This window comes from Lissotriton vulgaris, chromosome 7, assembly GCF_964263255.1.
Source record: "Lissotriton vulgaris chromosome 7, aLisVul1.2, whole genome shotgun sequence".
Taxonomy (NCBI): domain Eukaryota; kingdom Metazoa; phylum Chordata; class Amphibia; order Caudata; family Salamandridae; genus Lissotriton; species Lissotriton vulgaris.
In genome coordinates this window covers 83,031,359-83,053,588 of record NC_141695.1, presented here as the reverse complement: position 1 = coordinate 83,053,588, position 22,230 = coordinate 83,031,359, and the positions used below count along the sequence as shown (strand labels likewise).

Below are 22,230 nucleotides of genomic sequence, written 5' to 3'. Positions count from 1 at the left end.
ACTGACTCGACTTATTTAACAACTTGAATTCTGCAATCTCCTTGGAACGTCTTAACATTTGAGATTAAAAAAACATTTGGAGTGGGAAGGGGTCCAGGGAAAACTTAACCCTTTCGATGCTGATGACGAGCTCAGCTCGTCATCAACCACGGGTGTCGTGTGCTGATGACGAGCTGAGCTCGTCATGGTGCCACTAAAATGGCATTTTCCAGCACAGGGGGGGGGGGGGGAAACGCCCAGCAGCCATGTGGTTAAATAAACTTAAATTTAAAAAAATTGTGTAGCGTAGCGCCTTGCATGGTAAAGTAACGCATGGTAACTTCACAGTCAGGGTAGTGACTTTGTTGTAAGCCTGGTCCAAGTTCTGACTGTGTGGTAAATTATGTTTCCCATTTAATCAGTTTGTACAGAAGTCCTTTCTTTGCTGTCGGCGCTGGATGGGGTTCTCAGAATTCTTCTCTTTTTCCCAGTTTTCCCAGATCCAGCGCAAAACTGTGCAGTTCCTTGATAGAAAATAAAATACAGGTGATTAAGAGAAAATTAAGGGACTTTTGTTTGCTCTTCTTCCTTTCTATTTAGTTATAATTCTGACTACTTCTGTTTCTTTCTTCTTAAATATAGTCTTGTTTTCACTCTTATATTATTCCTGGTTAAGGTTTGAAGTTAGGGTTGTGGTTTCATTTGTAAATAAAAATAAAAGGGAATCCAAAAAGCCACACATTAAAAAAAATTGAATTCTAGAAAAAATTATTCTACTTATACAGCAGTATTTTTCACATTTGACTGAAAAGAAAGAATACACATGAGGGATTTCCGACAACACACCAGTAAATTATAAACATGTGACTACTTAGAATTATCTGTTATGTTTGGGTTTCCCTCTCTTTATGGTGTTTGCCCTAGGCCTCCTTCTCCATCCCTACCTGCCTGTCCAGCTTCTAAAACCAGCTTCACCTGTGACAGCTGTGCTCCTCCAGGAGCATGGCAGGTACATGTATCATCTCCTTTCTGATGCTGTACTGGACCTCGCTGGAGCTGCTTAATTTCTCATCCCCGGTGTTCTCTCTGCTTCTAGTCAAGGGTCTCCAATTTTCGTCTCCCCCATGTCTCTGAGACATTTCCTACTTCTGCTGGCCCTTCGTCAGGTGTATTCTTCTTTCCTTTGAGTCATTTTCCATTCCAGAGTAGCAGAGTACTGGGTCCTTCTCTCCCTCCTTCTCCTCATCTTCAGTTTCCTCTTCGTCTGGATTTAAACTCTTAAGGTGAAGAAACTGATGTCTGTCTTCAGTATCTTGTCCCTTCTGTTTCTTTCTGTTCTCTTGTCCTTTCTCCATTCTAATTATTTCTTGTTTTTCCTTAGGTGCTCATGCATATCGAACCGCCAGCTCCTCTCTGTCGACCTCGCCACTGTCCTCCGCATCCAAAAAGCGAACACCGGCGGCAGATTGTTCTCGCACCTCGCCGCAAAAACCTGGAACACCCTCCACATCCATCTACGGCAGACCCAGGGCCTACTCACCATCAGGAGGCTATTCACAACCTGGCTATTCGAGCAGTAGCAACACCCCTCGCCCAGTGCCTTGAAACCCTCCTCGGTGAGTAGTGCGCTTTACAAATGATTGATTGATTGATTACTTGAGGAGTGGTCTGAACAAACCAACAGGGTAAGTTATGACATTTTTGACACCCGTCCTCTCTTCAAATTTTCAATTTGGGAAAAACTGGATTTGTTTGAGGGGAAAATCTGCTTTGATTTGTTCCTTTGCTTTCCGGTGTCTAGCCTCAAACAAATAAATTGTAGAGAAAAAAGACACCTTAAAATTCCTGGATAATTTCATTTCTTTGCGCTAATTCCAATCAAGAGGTGCATGATCTGAATACAACAAAAAAGTATGTCCTTCCATATAACTAAGCAGCTTCTCTATGGCCCAGGTTATCTCTAAACATTCCTTCTCTATTGTGGGATATTTTTTGTTCTCTGGGAAATCTTTAGCTATTACAAAAGAGAAAGGGTGCTTCTTCATTCGGACTACTTAGGTTCTCATTATGATGTTGGGTGGAAAGCATCTGCCCAATACTGTCTTGTGTCATGACCGACCACCTTGCGGTCGGCTGCTTTGAACGATGGATTACGATGTGACCAGACACTGTTCAGTAGGAGTCCCATTGTTTCCTACTGGAGCTCGTGTTCAGCCCCTTGTGCCTGCTGCAGTGTGCGGGGTTGTACATGGGGGTCTCTTATGTACCCCTTCAGCCACCAACCAGTCGCCGCCGGATGAAGGGGGCCCTGACTGGGGCCCCCAAAGTCACTTTCAGACAGCCTTTCCATGTTGAACAGGCCAAGTCGGAAAAGCTGTTGGAAAAAGATATCATAATCCTGAGAACGGAAACGCTATCCATAGTGGTGTATGATGCGGTTCCAACTGACACGAATATTCATAGAGCCGGTCAGAACCAATTCGGAATGACCTTCTGACCGGGAACATCGTTATCGGTCAGTCGGAATCCAAACTGACCGAGCCGGTCGGAAGGGTTCCAAAACGATCCAGGAAATTCTGACTTTGGGGAGGAGACTTTCCGCCCAACATCATAATAAGGCCTTAAGTTGTGATAATATTGCCCTGAAAGAAATTAAGATGTTGGTTGACAAGGGTGTGAACCCTGGTCAAGCAGCAACCACAATCCTTGTCAGGATGAAGTCACAAGCAAACTCTAGATTAACGTGTGATCAACTGTTGTAATTTGGCAGCGATTAGGTTAGCATTAACTGAAGCCATCTTGCTTTTAAACAATGATCTTGTCCGTTTTGCCGAATCCATTTTGTATATCTGTCGGGCATTTTGTTCACCATGTGCTCGCCATGTGCTCTGTCCTACCTTCCTGTTAACTGCTCCTGAAATCTGCCTACAGATGATATATATTTAGCCTCTCCTACTTCGCACATGCTCAGTTGAGCTTACAGCTGTCCCCAACTTGTAACTGTCAGGATGTGACCACCAAAATTAGTAACTGTTAAGCCCCTCCCACTTGTTGGCTGTACATTCTCTGTATGACCTTATATGCACCGAAAACCAGCATTTATACTTGTACCGCCTTAATTTGATCTCCCAGTGTGGGTACAAAAGGACCAAGCTCCTTCCATTCAGTGTGCTACCTCATACATTACCGATGAGTGTTGTGTGAATGTAGTTCCACCTCATGAGGTTTAATAAACTCAGTATTTCCTATTCAACTTTCTGTGGCAACTTTTTCCTATTGGTCTGAGGACTCTGTGCAGAGAAGAGCGAATCCCTTGCACCGGTAGGCCTTGCTGAGGTTCACCACCACACAACCCCCAGGCAATTTGGCACAGAGCAGTCAGGTTTAACTCCGAGGGAAAGTGTAAATTATTTGTGCAACAGTTCAAACAATAATGGAGAGCAAAAATATCACAAAAGGATCCTATGCTAGTCTAATAAATTAGAGTCATTTTTAATAAATAAAACAAGAAATTTCAGAAGTATTCATATATATTAAAATAGCCGGACAATTCGCTGTCTCTGGAATGTGTACAGTTCACAGTGCCTATGAATTATGCAACATGTTTTGGTCATTTAACTATATTTAGAAACTTTGTTGTATGCCACAATTGGTCACTTTTCTTTGGTTCTATATTCACTTGAGACAGTGACCACTATAATTTTTTAAATATTTATATATCTTTAAGCCCCCCAAATATTTTTTTAAAGATGTATAAAGGTTTTCTTCTCCATGTATATCCTCTGGCTAACGATTGCGATTGAGCATATGATATCATTTATCTTGTTTATATGATCCACAGGCATCCTAAGTACCCTGGTTCTTTGTGAGCAATGTGGCCTTGTTTCTTGAACACAGTGGGCAAACTAGTAGCATTTAATTAACAGGCCCTGGGCACACACAATAGCACTTCATTAAGGACACAGAAACAAATTTGACATGACATTTGGGGATAAGCCAGTGCAGCCTTGATTTGAGGAGAAAGCACATGTGCCTTAGCACTGGTCAGCGGTGGCAAAGTGCGCAGAGTCCTGAAGCCAGCAAAAACTAGTTCAGCAAGAATAGAGGAGGAAGGCAAAAAGTTTGGTGGATGACCACCCTAAGGTTGACAAGCCTAACATGCACCAATACCAACATTTGAGGCACCTGTGAGAAGAATTAAGTTTAAGTTAAAGTCTGGTGATTGTAAGACAGCTTTAGATGAAATCATTGATTGATTGAAATATTTTCTAGAGATCAACTTCTGTATCAAATCAGTTAATGGTCCTGCTAGGTGTGAGTAGTTAGGAATAAACCATCTGTAGTAGCCGAGGATACCTGAAAAAGACCTGCATGTCTTTTTAGTTTTTCAGGAAAGGAAAAAATGTGACTCCACTAACTTTTTATCCTTGTGGTTCTATCAGTCCATTTCCTAATTTGAATCCAACTAATTAATCTTAAAGTATGCCAGTCATGATTCTTTTTCATTTATGTGAAGCCCCACCTCTTTTAAGGAATGCAAAACATTTGTTAGAAGTTTTAAATGTTCAGCCCAATCATTGTGAATATTAAGCTATCACACATATATATATATATATAAAACAAGGGGCTGGCATGTTGCAAGTACAACATGCAACTCAAAAGGGAGCACCACAAAGAAAGTGGAAAATAAAAAAATAAGGGGTGGAGAAAAAGTCAAATCAAATCAATCAAATCAAATCATCTTTATTCGGTTTTCCATTATTTTTTGAAAGACCATAAAAGTTCATAAAAACATATTAAAAAAGTATAAAAATTCACGTTATTTCTAGTTTCAGAAAGTATTTAAAACTATTTTTACCAGTCCTTCTTTTTACACAGAGACTATTCAATCCACTCTTCAGAGGTTCATTCGGTGCCTGACACAAAGTTTGAGAAAGTGTACAATCGATTTTGCCATCAGTTTGTTTTACAAAAACTGTAAAGCCAGATAGGCCGGGCGGCATTGGTGGATCTTTAAAACCTTTAGAAGTGGTACTATCCACCGCCTACGTAATGACACATAACATTTACAAAAAAAGAGAACGTGAATGGTGGATTGCAAAGACATTGAATCACAAGGGCAAACAGGAAGATTAGAAGACCAATCATTTTGGTTAGGAAATGAAATCATATGGTGAAATATGTTGAACCTAAAACGGGTCAACAAAAAGTTCCGTAATGACTTAGATTATACTGTAAATATGGTTGGATAGTGGGGACAAATTGTTTTATTAAACATTGCTGGACGGATGGTTTCCCTATTTCACTCAGCAACCGCATTTGAGACAGGTGAGACAAACAAAGTGTTTTTAGTTCTTTTTTTGAAATGTCTGTTACTGAGAGGGGATCGTCAAAGAATCTTGCGTAACCGATGTCTGTGAGAAATGTTTTCACGTAGACCAGCCATCTGATCTTTCTCATGTTCTCAAGTTTCATGCAATCTAAGGCTATTGTTCTTGTGAGATGGCATTGGACCGTTGCCCAGATTCTTCGCCACAGCATGATCGGTTGGATTTTGATAATGTCTGAGACATAGTCCAAACCAAGTTCAAGGTGACAGCCGTATGTTGTAGTACTGTTTGGGACTGCCAGTAGGAACCCTAGGAAGGAATTTTCAACTTTTTGGAGCTGATCTACATTTGCCCCTCCCCAGACCCCTGCTCCAAAGGTTGCAGTACTGAGACATTTAGCGTTATATATTTTTATCATCTCAGTCGGAGGTCTTTTACCAAGCTGAAGAGCAAAAGCCTTTAGTGCGCCAATGGTTCTTATAAAGGCCAATTTACAAGAATTGATAGCTTCCTTCCATTTAAATGCCTCGTCAATAATGATTCCTAGATAAGGGTATGTGTTTGTTCTTTCGAGAGGTGAATTATCCACGTAGATTTTCTTGGGTTTTTTCCGCTTTATGCCAGCATGCATCACGTATGTCTTTTTTATGTTGACTCCGAGACTCAGGCTGGCCATAAATGAGCAGTAGTTATTCAGAACCCGTTGGAGCTGAACTGGGGTTCGGGCTAGAATTACCGTGTCGTCGGCATATAATAGGGCTGGAATCTGCCGACGGCCGGCTACTGGAAGATCTTTTGCACCCTCTAACATTGTGGCCTCTAACCCGTTGGTGTACAGCGTAAATAAGAAAGGGGCCAGCACACACCCTTGTCTGACCCCCTTCTCTATTAAAAAACTGTCGGTTAGCTGGCCACCAGTCCCAAATCTCACCCTTCCCGTTGCTCCGGTGTATAATTCGCGAAGGAAATCAACTATTGGTGGATCAATACCCATTTGCAGCATAATTGTCCATAGTCTTGAGTGTTCAACACAGTCGAACCCTGCTGTGAGGTCCACATATACCATGTGTAAAGAGGAAAGTTTTGCATCTACGTACTTTCCGGCCAATAAAGTCAGATTTAAAACCTGGTCCACCGTGCTCAGTCCAGTCCTGAACCCATATTGTAGGTCTGAAATTTCCCCATGAACAAGCGACCACTCCTGGAGATGATCGAGGAGAATGCGCCCTGCCATTTTTCAAATCGTATCCAGGAGGGAGATGGGACGGTAACAGGAGGGGCTGTCTCTGTTTCCCTTCTTGAAAATGGGGACCAATATCGAGGTCGACCAGGAATCAGGCAGGCCGATCTCCTTTACCGCATTTAGTACGTTGGTGAGTAATGGGGACCAGAGGTCTGGGATATATTTGTAAAGGTCCATAGGAACCAAATCCGGGCCTGGTGCTTTTCCCGGTTTTGCAGTTTTTATAGCCTCCTTCGGTTCGTCTAGTGTGAAATGGAGGGCTAATGGATATTACACCGGCATAAGCAAATCCGGATGTTCTAAATCTGGGAGTTTGTCCCCGCCAAAGACCCCAGAGAAATGTTGCACCCATTCCCTTGCGTTTATTGCAACATCTAGTGAGGGCACCTCAGTTTTTTCTGTTAGGAAAGGAGATTTCACTATCTGCCAGAAAGCAGTACTGTCTTTTAGAATGCTGCTTTTCTGTAATTCAGCCCATAGATTTGCTTGTAACTCCTTTTTTCTTTTTCGGATTGGAAGCGCGTAAACCTTCCTTAATTTTATCACCTCGTCTCTATCTCTTCCTTTTTTGGCTAGCGCCTTCTTTAGGTTGGAATAGGCTTTTGTGCATTCTGTACTGAACCATCCCTTTCTGGTAGTCCTATTTTGTGTGTGAGACTTGGTTAATTCTTTCCTTATATTTTCCACAAAGTCAGTGTAGTTAGTCAGAATCTCGATTGAAGTTTTAGAGGGGTCTAGGCACCTATCTATCTCGTTTCTACATGTTTTTACTATTCTTGTAATTGTGGTTTCCTGATCTATTTTACCCCATTTTAATGTGAAGCCATTTAGCCTGTACAGTGTTAATGATTGCTGGTATAGCAAGCTTGGGTTTACCCTGTCTCCCCAATTCTGTGGTTTGGGTTCCTGAAATGTCATACTGATAGGGGAGTGATCGCTAAGTACGTTGTTATGTACTTTAAAAGTCTTAATGTTTGCTGCTTTATTAGTGGATACTAAAATGTAATCTATTAAGGTTTTGAAGCCTCTGCCCTGGAAAGTTGGAACAAATTCAGTTGCAGGTGTTTTTATCTTGTTAGCAAACCCTATATCCAATCCAGTCATCGTGGCCTGTACATTGTTACCCTCTGGAGTATGGGTAAAGTATGGGTAAAGTGAGTTAAACAGTTCCCGTCTTCAGCTATAATCCCGCAGTTGGGAGTGTCGCTTCTATTGCATAAGTGGAGATTAAAATCTCCTCCCCAGATTACTGTGTGGAAATCTTTTGCTTGTTTCATTTTGAGATCATATGTTAGATGAGAAATTTCGTTTAAAGCCTTAGTTAATTCTAATGAAGTCATGTTAATATAGAAATTAATAATGGTATAGACCTCTTGTCTGGTTCCATATATGTTAATAATCTGGAAATTCTGGTCTAGAATTACAGGGGTTATTTCGCAACAAGGCCAAAGGTTCGAGATATATGTTGTTGGGCCTCCTTTACTCCTACCTGCATTGGATATTGTGGCTTGTGAGAAGTATGTTTTGTAGCCCAAAAGATGAATTGGGTCATTAAGCCACGTCTCCTGGAGGGAAATTACTTTTCTTGAGTTTGCCAGGCAAAGGAAACTTTTTTCAGAGTGTTTAGTGGCTAAACCCGCCACGTTCCAAAATAATAACCTTGTTTCAGAATTGGAGCTTGCTACAGTAGATGTCATGCTCTGAGCACTGATTTCTTCAAGGTGACTTGGCTGTGATTCGGAAGCCGGCTTTGGAACACTTTCCCGTGTCTCTATACCACTTTGTGGGGGAGAGAGAAAACCGATGGAAACCTCGAGGGGACAGAGCGGCTCTTGTGTTGGATCTACCGTGGTTTCATGTTTAATCATTATGTTTGATCCATTTGGCCGTTTAACTGGTGTAGGGGGGTCTTTATTAAGACTGATATTTATGGGATATTTGATTGTTTTTTTTCTCTATTGTTTGATGGGCTAATCATATTGTGCTTCCTTTGTAATGGTGGTCAATCGACCATCTCTAAGCAGCTGTAGCTGTTGAAAGTTGGTATTCCACCCCAGCGTTCCCTATATGGTTGTTGTTGTGCCCTCCTGCCATTAATGTTCCAGTCGCCCCGATCTTTGTTTTCATATCCCCATTCTCCCTGGGTCCAGCCCCTTTGATTGTTTCCATATCCACATTCTTCTTGGTTCCAGCCTCTTTGTCCGTGCTCTGGCTGGTTCCAAGACCAATTTGAGGACCAGTTAGGGCCCTCAGAATAATGGCGTTGTCAGGGATAGAAAAAGGATAGTCGTTTGATGTTTATGCCTCCACTCCTGCCTGGTGTATCCCAAGAACAGATGTATTCCACTGCCCGAGGATTTTCAAAATGAACTATTACACAGTCACCCGGGATAGATTTTGGTTGGTATCCTATCCATGAGGCTCTTCTTAATGTGATGATTCTAGTAACGTGATTATGCTGATTTGGTCTGTTAATATTCAGCCAATGACGAGTTTTGTTCAATAAAGACCAAGTTGGTTCGTCTGTATCGTTACTTAGTTCGGAAACCCCTGTTAAGATGGCTACAAATGGAGCTGCCTCAGGTGGGAGATTTACTGGTTTAGTCCATCTCTTCTTTATCCGTTCTGTCTGAGTATTATGCCTCTGGGGCTGTTCGTGGCGAGGACTGTTTGTTAAAAGTGGTCTGGGGGGGCATTTATTGGGGGGGATTTTGTGGGTCCTGAACTTTCTTAAGAGATTTTTGGGGGGTCTTAATTTTCAAAATAACAGGTGGATTAATTGAGTTGTTCACAGATTCTCCTCTCCTAACGGTAGGACTGTTTGTTACGGTCGTAATATTATCAGATGATTGTCCTAGCTTGGTGTTACTGTTTATAGGCTTGGCATTACTAATTATAGGCTTAGATCCTCCCATATTTGACAACCCTTGGTTTCTTAGGTTTGCAGGTTTTTTCAAAATGGCGACTAATACTGCTACTTGTTTCTCGATAACTTCCAAACTTTTTTGGATAGGTTGTAGCTGGTGTTTAATTATATCAGCTATCTCTTTCATCAGATGATGGTCTGACTCGATTTTTTTGTTTCTTTTATCTAAGTGCGAGTCTGAGTTTTCCTTATGGGCATTGTTGGGGTTGCCTACATTCGTGCTGTCATCCACCACAACAACATGGGGATTAGTGTTACTATTGGCTGCTGTTATTTCATTAGATTTATCATTGTCCTGACTTTGCTCATTGGTTTTATTACTCTCTCGACGTTTCTTGGGATGTGACCTATATTGTAATTTATCAGGAGTTATGGAGTCTTCGATGTCTTGATTTTTTTGAGTTACTTTCTTGTGTTTCGGGATTGCTCCCTCCCTTGTCCCCCTTAGTTCGCTCTGCATAGGGTCATTCTCCTGTAACGATGGACTCGCAAAGATATCAGGTGTTTGTTCGAGGCCCTGGGTCAATTGTGAGTCCAGCAGTGATGAGGACACTGACAGGTCAACTGAGTTAGGAATTACATGAATGTCCGCACGTGTTTCCAGAGCGGGTGCTTTTTCTGGTTAAATTATTGGTGTTGCGCTAGTGCCAATAGTCCCAATGACGAGCCTCTTGCTTGTTCTAGTTCATAAGATACTCGTCGATCTAACAGCATTACAGTTTGGTCGATGGTTTGGTTAACTTTAGTAATGAATTGATCTATTGGGCCAACGTATTTCGCCATATTTTTGAGCGTTTTACTTCTGGAGCCCCTCGGTGACATTTTTTGTTATTTGATAGGAGGGGTTAATGGTCGGGCAAATTTCAGCTGAGAAGGGACTGACCAACACCGATAGTGTGTATTCCTTTTGTTTATATGGTGACAATGTATGGTAACATTAGATAACTTTGAGAGGATTACCTTGTACAAGTTGTTAGAGGGTGACCCCAGCCCAGTCTCTTCCGGTCTGTGACGGTATAGGACGGTCCCGCCCTTGGCCTGGGCTTCGCCCGGCATCCCGCGAGACGGTGGTAGCGTCGTTTTTATGCGCCTCCTGGCGCTTAGAGGTGAGGCGGACCCCAGTAGGGCTTCTGGGTATTGTGGTCCTGCCCCTCGCCGGTCTCCTCTCGGCGGCTCCCGCTCTAGTTGGTAAGAGAGCGACGGAGCAGCGGGAGACTGGCGGGCGGGTCCGCGGAAGGCAGCAATGCTCTGTGGTGATATGTGGAATCAGCTGGTTACAGCTACGGCAGCAACACGGGCAGACAAGGGTTCCCACTCACAATGGTGGTAGCGTCGTTTATATGCGCCTCCTGGCGCTTAGAGGTGAGGCGGACCCCAGTATGGCTTCTGGGTATTGTGTTTACAACAAGGGGTGGTGAGAGACAGAGTCTCTGAATTAAGCAGAAAGCTCTCACCCAGTCAAGAGATCAGGGCTAGATCCAACACCGTTTTTTAGCTCACTGCACCATCCCAGTTTCAGAACCTGGCTGTATGCAAATTAGTCTGTTCCTGTCCCAGTGCATGATGGGAACAGGGCAAACCAAACTACAAAAGCCAATTCTTACACTGGGAAGGAAACAAGCTCCCGGGGACCGGTTTCTGGCATTACAGCCGTCTTCGGCCCGGTTTGCTTGAATCCTGATGGTGCAATGAGCAAGGGTCTCACATCTGAGAATACCCTTCCACGCTTAGGGTGGACAAAAATGTTTACAACAAGGGGTGGTGAGAGACAGAGTCTCTGAATTAAGCAGAAAGCTCTCACCCAGTCAAGAGATCAGGGCTAGATCCAACACCGTTTTTTAGCTCACTGCACCATCCCAGTTTCAGAACCTGGCTGTATGCAAATTAGTCTGTTCCTGTCCCAGTGCATGATGGGAACAGGGCAAACCAAACTACAAAAGCCAATTCTTACACTGGGAAGGAAACAAGCTCCCGGGGACCGGTTTCTGGCATTACAGCCGTCTTCGGCCCGGTTTGCTTGAATCCTGATGGTGCAATGAGCAAGGGTCTCACATCTGAGAATACCCTTCCACGCTTAGGGTGGACAAAAATATTTACAACAAGGGGTGGTGAGAGACAGAGTCTCTGAATTAAGCAGAAAGCTCTCACCCAGTCAAGAGATCAGGGCTAGATCCAACACCGTTTTTTAGCTCACTGCACCATCCCAGTTTCAGAACCTGGCTGTATGCAAATTAGTCTGTTCCTGTCCCAGTGCATGATGGGAACAGGGCAAACCAAACTACAAAAGCCAATTCTTACACTGGGAAGGAAACAAGCTCCCGGGGACCGGTTTCTGGCATTACAGCCGTCTTCGGCCCGGTTTGCAGACACTCTGTTCATCACCACCCCCTTTTCTAAATCGTTCTGGGTATTGTGGTCCTGCCCCTCGCCGGTCTCCTCTCGGCAGCTCCCGCTCTAGTTGGTAAGAGAGCGACGGAGCAGCGGGAGACTGGCGGACAGGTCCGCGGAAGGCAGCGATGCTCTGTGGTGATATGTGGAATCAGCTGGTTACAGCTACGGCAGCAACACGGGCAGACAAGGGTTCCCACTCACAATGGTGGTAGTGTCGTTTTTATGCGCCTCCTGGCGCTTAGAGGTGAGGCGGACCCCAGCATGGCTTCTGGGTATTGTGGTCCTACCCCTCGCCGGTCTCCTCTCGGCGGCTCCCGCTCTAGTTGGTAAGAGAGCGACGGAGCAGCGGGAGACTGGCGGGCGGGTCCACGGAAGGCAGCGATGCTCTGTGGTGATATGTGAAATCAGCTGGTTACAGCTACGGCAGCAACACGGGCAGACAAGGAGAATATAGTCTTTTCCTAGTCAACATGGCATACTGGAATCTGGCAATATCCCTTACTGAGGTCAATGGTGGAAATATATTAAGATTTCCTTAAATGGTCGATGAGTTCATCAGTTCTACCTGTTGGGTAGCTATCAAATTTGTAAACCGTGTTTACTGGATGGAAATCAATACAAAAAAGGATGCTCCCATCTGCTTTGGAGAAAAGTTTACTTTGCAGGTTGAAGGTTCTATGAATTTCATCTTTAATATCTGTTTGACTTTTATGTAGATTGCTATGTGGTGTGCCTCAGGAATATGGTATGGTCATTGCTTAATAATTTTTCTGTGTAAAATCAGAATAGCAAGTTCCCCCAAACGAGTTCTACTTGATAATTCTGAGAAAATGTGAGCATAATTAAGTGACCAAGTTTTAGCCTAAGCCTTTGCTGTTCTGTTCAACTTTCCACTATGTTCACCTTGTCAACATCACTTGTATCAATAGACAATGAAGGGGATCTTGTATGTCCCGGTTGAACAGAACTCAATTATATTTTTAGCAGACTAATATGGCTTAGCTGGTCCTTGATATATTGTAATTGTAGTTTGTAAGCAACTTTACCTATTTTGTTTTTAATATTTGGCGAGGGCCTTGACAACCTGATGTTAATTTGTTTGAAGAACTGGTTTAAAAAAATCATAGCCAGTCACTGGGTGTCACCATCACCCATAGCACAACAGGAGCCATCCCCCAACATGACCTGGCTATCATCAATAGGTAGCTCAGTTTACCCAAAACTTGAGTCTTCACATGAAAATCAATTTACCAAAATGCCTGGGTATCAGCAGTGACATCTAACATTCTTTGACCTTCAATTTCACTCACAAACAAACACATGCTTACACATAAAGTTAATTTCACACTTACACACAAACAGACGCTCTCTCTCACATAAGCACACAAACCTGCAAGCAGGCATACAACATACATTTAAAAGCATTTTTGTTTTACTCACCTCATGGTAGACCTGTCAGCTTTAGGGTGATCTACCCCCAAAACACTTTGCTTGCTTGCATCCTCTTTTTGTTTCTACTGTTTTTTGGCCTTGGGGCTCTGAGCACTTTGCCACTGCTGACCTGCCCTAAAGTGCACATGTTTTTCCTATAAACATGGCTACATTAGTAGGTTTATCCACCTTTTTGATATTTAATTGATCTATAAGTCTGTAGTAGAGTGCACTATAAATGAAATGCTACCAGTGGGCCTACATTACTAATTGTGCGACCCACACAAGTAGCCCTTTAAATGTATCTCAGCCAGCCACCGCAGAGCCTGTGTGTGCAGTCTGTCTGCCATGTTTACCTGGAATTTATAACCCCTTGCAAACCGTATACACCCTTTTTATAACATATATATCACTCAAAGGCAGGCAGAGATAGCCCATATCGCAGGGTGCTGTGTAAATAAAATGTAGGAGATGTACTTCTAAGTTGTGCATGTCCTGGTAATGTCCTGTGTCTTCTAGACAAGTTTAAAATAGTTACAGCTGAAATCTATCATATAAATAAGTAACCAACCTATAAATTAACAACAAAAATAATGCAAGTCAATCATTGCCCTATGAAAATTTCAAAAATGCATGATACACACAAGAAACAATTAGAACTGGCTTACTACATACCTATTTTTTGCCTCCAATTTAATAAGTTTCTTCTGATAGTAAACATATCAACTTAGACTGCCAGACGATGGTGATGAGTAGTGAGTTTCCTTTTTGTTCCTTAATTGCAGATATCTCTGATTGCCTGACACTGGAAAGCTGCATTCCAAGACGCATGGAAGGTGAAAATCAAACCGTAGAGACTGAGTTTATCATTGTGGGTTTCAATGATTTTCCGCAAATTCTAGTTCCACTTTTTTTGGCTTTTTTGCTGGTTTATTTCTTGGTACTTGTGGGCAACATTCTTATTGTGGTGATCATCTATTACAACACACAACTGCACACACCAATGTATTTTTTCCTCACAAACCTAGCCATTCTTGACATCTGTTACACAACAATCATTTTCCCAAACATGCTTGCTCACTTCTTTCTGGCAGGAACACAGATTTCCCTAAATGTTTGCTTGCTGCAGATGTTTCTTTTCATTTCCCTGTTGGCTTGTGAAATGCTCCTTCTCACAATCATGGCTTATGATCGCTACGTGGCCATTTGCAATCCATTGAGCTATGTGAAGACCATGAATGATGTAGTTTGCAAGAAGCTGGCTGCAGGATGCTGGATAGTTAGTTTCATAGACACAATACCGCATGTTGTACTAATATATAGGCTCTCGTTCTGTGGGTCCCACACAATCAACCATTTCTTCTGTGATGTGGTAGCTCTCATAAATCTTTCATGTAGCAGCACTCGCACGGTTGAGACAGCAACCTACATCATTGGTTTTATATTCGGAGTAACACCTTTTGCTTTAACTATTGCATCTTACATCAAAATCATCTCAACAATCCTGAAAATCCGGTCTACAGAGGGGAGACGGAAGGCATTTTCCACCTGTGGCTCCCACCTCACTGTGGTTATATTATTCTATGGAGTTATCTGCTCTACGTACATGAGACCAGCATCAACGGCTTCAGGAAAATACAACAAAGTATTGTCTTTGTTATATGTCGCTTTAACTCCACTATGTAATCCAATTATATACAGCCTGAAAAACAGAGATTTTAAAAACAAAATGAGAAAGATAAAGAGTATAAAATAGTATTCAAGAAACACAAATAAAACATATTTTGTAATCTTTCAAAGTGTGTATTGCTGGAGTACATTTAATTAATTACTGAGATTTTTCCCCAGGTGTTGGTACCTTGCATCCTTGAGTAATTCTGGTGCCATTTACACCCTTTCACTTTGGTCCCCAAAGTGATCTTATGATATTAGAAATCTGAGATGTTCTTGCTTTTGGCTTTTTGAATGCAGCTCACAACAGCTATATGCGAAGGCGCTAGATTACCGGTTCAGGATATTTTCTCTAATACCATACTCACCTGGGCCCATATAAATTTTAGTCACATTCAACCGGTAACCTGTTTCTGCTGCCTATCAGTGATTTATAATTTACCTGTACACAATACCTCACCAATTCCTTGTCACTTTTACTTATTTAACACTAGGTGATTGTATCTGGCTGTTAAAATAATAGGTAGCATAGCAATTCATGTTAACATACAATAACCACAGACTCAAGTAAGTTTTAAACACTTTATCTGTGCAATGTTTTTTGAGTTAGTTACCAAATCAATGCAACCAAACATTTTTCAAGTAGGAAAAAAACGATCAAAGTAAAATCTCAAGTCAAGGAAATTGTTAAAGTTCGTGATGTCGGACACAAGTGTTTCCATTCGCCTTCTGTTGTGTCTCTCCCCAAAGTCTGTTCCCATGTACCTATGTTTCTAGGCTGTGGTGCCTTCGTAGTGGACATCAGCTACTTGTAGAGAAAAGAGCTAGTGCCCCTTGAGGTACTCGCTTGCCGCACAAAGGTTTCTATTGAGGTCAGGTCTCTAGTTCCTGCTCTCTTACTTGTCTGTGTTAAAATGTATAGCTGTATAAGGGGAGGGAAAGGAGGTCTATTCCAGATTACTAGTCACCTTGCCCCATGTCTTTAGAGTAGTCCTGGTGGGGGTGTTTAAGATAGTGGCCTGTAAGATGACTGCTCGTCCCAAAAAACTATCTCTTCCAGACTCTGCTCCCTCTCCCCCACAGGGCACAATTGCCAAACTCCAGTCAGAACTAGCGCAGTTCATCTGGCAGGGTCGGAAACAGTGTATGAAGGGGTCCTTGAGTTATCTTCCCCCTGAGGCCGGAGGGCTGGGAATTCTGGGCCCAATTCACAGAATGAACTTAAGACTAAATCCTAAACTTACTACTATTTGGTATTCACAGAATGCACTTACTACTTTCAGGATTCACAGAGTGAACTTACCACTTTCGGGATTCACATGATGAACTTACTACTTTTGGTATTTACAGAATAGATTTAAGACTACTAACTTTACGTCCGTACTCGGGCCGTAAATTCCAGGCGGAGGCGGAGTTTCCGTCCCTGAGGCAGAGCTTCCGGTTGGAGGCGGAGCTTGCAGCCCGGAGGCAGAACTTCGTCCAGGAGGTGGAGCTTGCGGCCCTGAGGTCGAGATTTCAGCCATGGCTAAATCCCCACCTCCGAGCCGGAAGCTCCGCCTCCAAGCCGGAAGCTCCGCCTCAAGGCCGGAATTTCCAGCCCGAGTGCAGACGTAAAGTTTGTAATCTTCAATCTATTGTGTGAATACCGAAAGTAGTAAGTTCAATCTGTGAAACCTGAAAGTAGTAAGTGCATTCTGTGAATACCAAATAGTAGTAAGTTTAGGATTTAGTCTTAAGTTCATTCTGTGAATTGGGCCCTCTAGATTTACAACTCTACTTTAAAGCGGCACAATTGTGATATTTAGTAGAGAGGTGCCGCCCAGAATCAGAGATGCACTGGCTTTTCCAGGACTGTCCTGTGGCGGGTACAGCCCTCTTGAAGACCATGGTCCTTCCCAAAGCACAAAGTCCAAGAAGACCAATAACTCAGGTGACATTGTCGGTCTGGACCTGCACAAGCATTAAAATGGTTTTGACCACCTATCCATCCCCAATGTCTTCCATTTTTGGCAACGAGGACTTTACGCCAGGAGCGAAAGCCTCCGATTTTGTAACCTGGAGAAAGTCAAAACGCAGCTCCATTGGCCACTCCTTTCATTTGGAAGGTCTGCTATCCTTTTCCCAGATGTGTGAAGACTTTGAACTTCCAGAATCGTTCCGATTTTATTATCTACAATTGAGGCACTAAATCATGCATCCCTCCAACTGCACCAATGTGCAATGCCAACTGACCCAGTATAAAAGGTGGCTCCTGATTAAATCATCCGACAAGAGCATGATCTCAGAGTTCAATGCAATCCTACTTCAAACTCAAGCCCATACATTTCATGCTGGGTGGGAAAGATGAGAGGAGGAATTGGGTTGGTCCTTGAGTGCGAAAAAATGGGAGAGAATTGCCTACCGGGCACCCCAAATATGGGGCAGTATGACACTTGCAGAGACACTAAACAAGATCACCTCACACTGGTACTATACACTGGTAATGGATAATTAAAATTTAGCTCTCACATAACGATGGTTGCTGGGAGGGCCGTGGGGACAAAGGGAACCTGATGCATATTCTGTGAAAGTGTCTGCTTCTTCCTCACAATTGGACTCACGCCATAGATGACGTACAAGTACATTGATACACAGCTCCCAAGATTCCCGACCTATGTGTTGCTAGGATTCCCAAATCCAGTAACATACCCCTTAAAGTCCACCCGGGGCCAACAGATCGGTATGATGTTGGGGACGGCGGCCCAGGTAATCCTTGCCAACTGGGGTACAGTGACCACTCCCACACACACATACTGGCTCCACAGGATATGGCACATACTAAGAACAGAGAAGATCTCCATGTCTCTAGCAGGGAAGGGGCGGAATTTCAGAGGTATGGAGTCCCTATGCGTTGTTACTTTCACAGGAATTTTATGACATGACCAGTCCAAAGTATCTCAGACTCTTGCGGCTCTCAGAGGTTCCTATGCTGCAGGGTCACACGGAGAAATTACCACATTCAAGTATACACTGTGGTCCAAAATGCAAGTGGGTGAGTGGGATTGGGAGAGGGAGTTGAGGGGCTGTTTTTGGGGAATGGGTTTTCCTTTGTTTCTTGTATTTGTTCCTTACCAATTGCAGGAAAAACACTAAGGGGGCAATCAGGATGGCGGGCGGACTTTAGTCTGCCCCCCCACCCTAGCAGGGCTGGGACTGGCTGCCAGTGGTACGGCAGTCCAGCACCTGCAATTAGGATGATACTGCCACCGTGGAGATGGTATCCTCCATTACCAGCCTTGTGGTGGGCGGTGCTCAAAACACCGCCCGCCACAATACTGGGAATGCACTGTGTGCATCGTCATGCACAAGGGACCAGGCACCGCGCGGTGCCTGCCACTTTGCCCATGTCAATGTCCCATGTGCACTCCCCATGCCCCAAAATACCCTGGTGGCTCGCAACAGGCCCCCGTAAACACTATCTGCATGCCCCACTAAGGAAAGGCTTCTCCCCGCTGGCTTTATAATATGGATGGCGGTGTCTAACAGACACCACCACCATATCAGGCCCCTTTTCTGCCTGGTCACTTGTGTGACTGGCGGAAAGAGAGCAGACAGTCTTTCCGTCCGCTGGGGTCCCCCCGCCATACTAATATGACATGGAGAAATGGGTAGCGGGCGGGGTAGAATGTAATGCGTATTGCCACCACCATGTGGGGATCCGCCCTAGATCGTAATTGACCCCTAAGTGGTCCGCAGCTGGAAGGTTGTTTTCTCCTATGACTTGAATCTGCTGCTCTATTTACTTGACATTTTTGAAAATGCTAACAAAAGAAATTCAAACTGTAAAAAATCGTTACGCAGCTCTATTGGGAGTGCCTGGGCGAGGTATAACAACGTATGGAGAAGGGTCATCTTGACTCCGTATATCCGACGAAGCCATGATAAAAACAAAGGTTTCCAGTGAGGCTTATAGCTGTGGGTTCTTCCCCGTATTTAGGAGTACTGTGATGAGTGCCTCTGGCATAGAGGGAGGTGACTGCATGTCCTGATGCTATGTCAAGAAAAAGGGTTGTCAGCTGGGGCAATAATTCGGGTGCGTAGGTCTTATAGAAAAGGCTGTTAGACCGACCGTCCCCGGAGACTTATGTGGCCTGAGATCCCCGATCCCGAGTCTTACCTCGTCTTCCGAGATTGGAGCTTCCAGTTGGTCCCTCCATTCTTCTGGGATTTTGTTGAGTGTAAGTGAATCTAAATACGTCCTTTGGGTATTGGCCTCAGGGAGAGATACTTTGTAGAGATCCTGATAAAAAGCACCAAACAGATTCGCTTTACTGACCTAATCTACCTCTATTTCCCCCGTCTTTAATTATTCCTCCAATATATTCCCTTGATCTTTTTTCCCTAAGCTGTCTCGCCAGATGCATGCCTACATTATTTTGAAGTCGCAACATAGTGAACTTAGCTCTAGTATTGTGGATTACCCCAAATTTCCCTTTTAAAGTACCCAACTGGTGTTTTAGGCTATGTATGGGATTCTTTTTGTATTCCTTTTCGACATGAGACAGGGCTGCCCCAGGTACCTCCCTTTCCCTTGCCCTTTCCTTATTTAACGCTGAAACTACCTTATACTTTTCTCCCGAATTACCGCCTTAAAGGCCTCCCAGTTTTTATGGGGGGAGGTGTCCCTCGAGTCATTTATCTGAAAGAATTCCTTAATAGCTATCCGTAATTCATCCTAGAGTAGCTTATCTTGTGTCAGTGCGACAGGAAAATACAATTTAGCTGGTCCCTGCACTTTCCTACCCCAGTGTAGGTCGTGGTAACTGGGCTATGGTCGGATAGTTAAATGGGAAGGACTCAGTCCCCTGCAAAGCATCCTGTAGCTCCAGGGAAATTAAAATGTAATCTAGTCTGGAATATGTTAGGTGCGCATGTGAATAATATGTGTATTCTTTTGTGGTTGGATAAATAAATCTCCAAGTGTCAAAGAGCCCTAGGTAAATAAAGGCATATTTTAGGGTCCTTGGGAAACTGCTTCCTGTGGACCTATGTAGGTGTGAGCTATCGTTTGTGGGTTGCCGGGTGAAGTTAAAGTCCCCCATCACAATTAGTTGACCTTTGTCAAAACCCCCCACCAAGTTCAAGAGATGTCAAACTGTAGTTTGACCTGTATTGGGGACATAAACCGAGGCAATTTTCACACTTCTACCCCTGAGCTTCCCTTTCATCATCACCACCCTCCCTTCCTTGTCTGTTTTTATGCCCTCAGTCTGGAATTTGGTGCTACTGTGGAATAGTAAAGCTACTCAATTGTGTTTCGTTTTGGTGGATGACCTATATATGAGGGAGCCATTTTTGTCTTTGAGTCTCAGCTCTTCTGATCTTTTAAGATGCATCTTGTGACGGGCCACCACCTCAAAATGGTGGTCCACTATGTAATTCCAGATTTTTTGTTGCTTGATATGAGAGTTTAGACCCTTCAAGTTAAATGAGGTAAACAATATCTTCTTGTTGGATACCCCCTCCCCTACGTCACCTGTGATCCCGGTGGACCCTCCTTTATGCAATGCTGCCAATCACATTTATTTAGTCACTCCATTCCACCCCTTCATTTTCTGACCTTCTATGTTGCACTACCCCCCTTATCTCTTACCCCCAGGTTCCCCACCCCTGCTTAACATACACCCTTCCTCTGGATTCAAAACATAACAAAAATATAAACAATAAATGTCCACTGGACCCTCACGTGGCCTGCTGGTTTAGCATTCCTTGTTGCGGGCATAGGGCAGGGTTTTCGGCCCTCGCCCCTCACCATGCTGCCTATGCATCAGTAATACATGTAGGCATAAACCGGCCCCAGTGTAAGCTCTTTTCTCACAGTCTCTGGTAAGCCTTGAGCTGCTGTAAAGTCTATAGTGTCCATCCTCATGCATTCTTTGAACTTATTAGCTATATTCAGCTTGTGGCCTTGAATTGAGCATTCATACGCACCCAGACAGCTTGTGTAGTCCCTGTCTCAATTGAACTGCTTCATCTCCTTATCTTTTTGTTCAGTGCGGCCCTTGTCTGGCAGTGGTGCGGCCTCTTTCCTCAGTGCTCATGGCAAACCTTTAGCTGATGCGTGTGACTGAAACCCACTTCATGTCTTCTTTTCCCTTGTTAACCGTAAGCGAGTTGTATTCGTCCCTCACGCTCTCTCACTTACCTAGACATGTCATGTAGACCTGTTTTCAATTTCCTCGACTGTATTCCGTTTGTCTTTAGATCAGATCTTGAAGAGATGCTGTTTTTGTGCTTGTTTTCTACTGTGTGAAGCTTGACCTATGGTATTTCCTTCCTCCGGGCTGCGAGCTGGACGCCTCGGCCTCAGGAATTGGGAGCCCTAGAATCTCCAAGCCTTCATCGAATGCCTTGAAATGACATTGCCTACTTTTAAAGTCGAACACTAGCCCGAAGGGATAAGTCCATTGGTGCCTTAGTCACTCCTCTTGAAGTTTCTCTGTAAGTGGATGGAAGTATTGCCTTTGTTGCAGTGTCACCTGAGACAGGGCCTGAAATAGCACTCAGCAAAATCCTTGGAACGTGATGGTGTCTTTCTTTCCGGATTCCTGTAGGATGACTTCTTTAACATTAAAGGAGTGAAGCTTCACAATGTCTTGAGTCCGACGTTGCTACCCAGAAAAACTGGCTCCACACTATGGGCTCTTTCAAATTTTATTTTGATTTGTTTAGGCCCAAGTATCTCTACAAAGAGGTCCTCTACGAACACCTCTAAGTCAGGGCCTTCTGCCCCCTCCACAAGGTCCCTGGTGCATTTGTTATCTCGTCTGAACCTGTTTTCCAGGTCTTCATTCTTCAGTAGGGTGAGTGTAAAGACTGTAGCTTTTCCCTCATTTCTAGTACTCTTTTGTCAAGCTCCTGGGTTTATCCATGGGGGCCTGGAGGTCACTTTTTAGTTTCAAGCATAGTACCAATTTAAAGTCTTTCAGTGATAGTAGTAAGTCTTCTTTGGCCAGGGCCAAGGCGAAGTCAGGGCTCTCTTTCTCTTGTACTTGTTTCTTATCTGCAGGTGTAAAATAGTTCAATACCTTAGGGGTCGATTTCTTAGGTGGCATAGATACAGTCTCTTGTGTGTTCCAGAGACTCCAGGGCCTCTTTTTGTTTCCTACTGCACACCCCACATCATCGCTGTGCTAAATCTCTGGTAGGCTCCTGTAGATCTACAAGGTATCGCTGCTCTCCTCACTCAAGTGGGTGGCCGGATGTCTTATGTAGACTCT

The 22,230-nt window shown here is 43.7% G+C and overlaps 1 protein-coding gene across 1 annotated transcript; it reads left to right on the top strand.

The window, feature by feature from the left end:
• Window positions 1–14,129: 14,129 nt before the first annotated feature.
• On the top strand, window positions 14,130–15,056 carry LOC147700835 (olfactory receptor 5V1-like). The gene has a single exon (XM_086928506.1). The coding sequence runs from the start codon at window positions 14,130–14,132 to the stop codon at window positions 15,054–15,056; it is 927 nt and encodes a 308-aa protein (XP_086784632.1).
• The last annotated feature ends 7,174 nt before the right edge of the window (window positions 15,057–22,230 follow it).

Coding starts and splice junctions, on each gene's coding strand:
- LOC147700835 (XM_086928506.1), top strand. CDS start 14,130: ATGGAAGGTGAAAATCAAACCGTAGAGACTGAGTTTATCATTGTGGGT.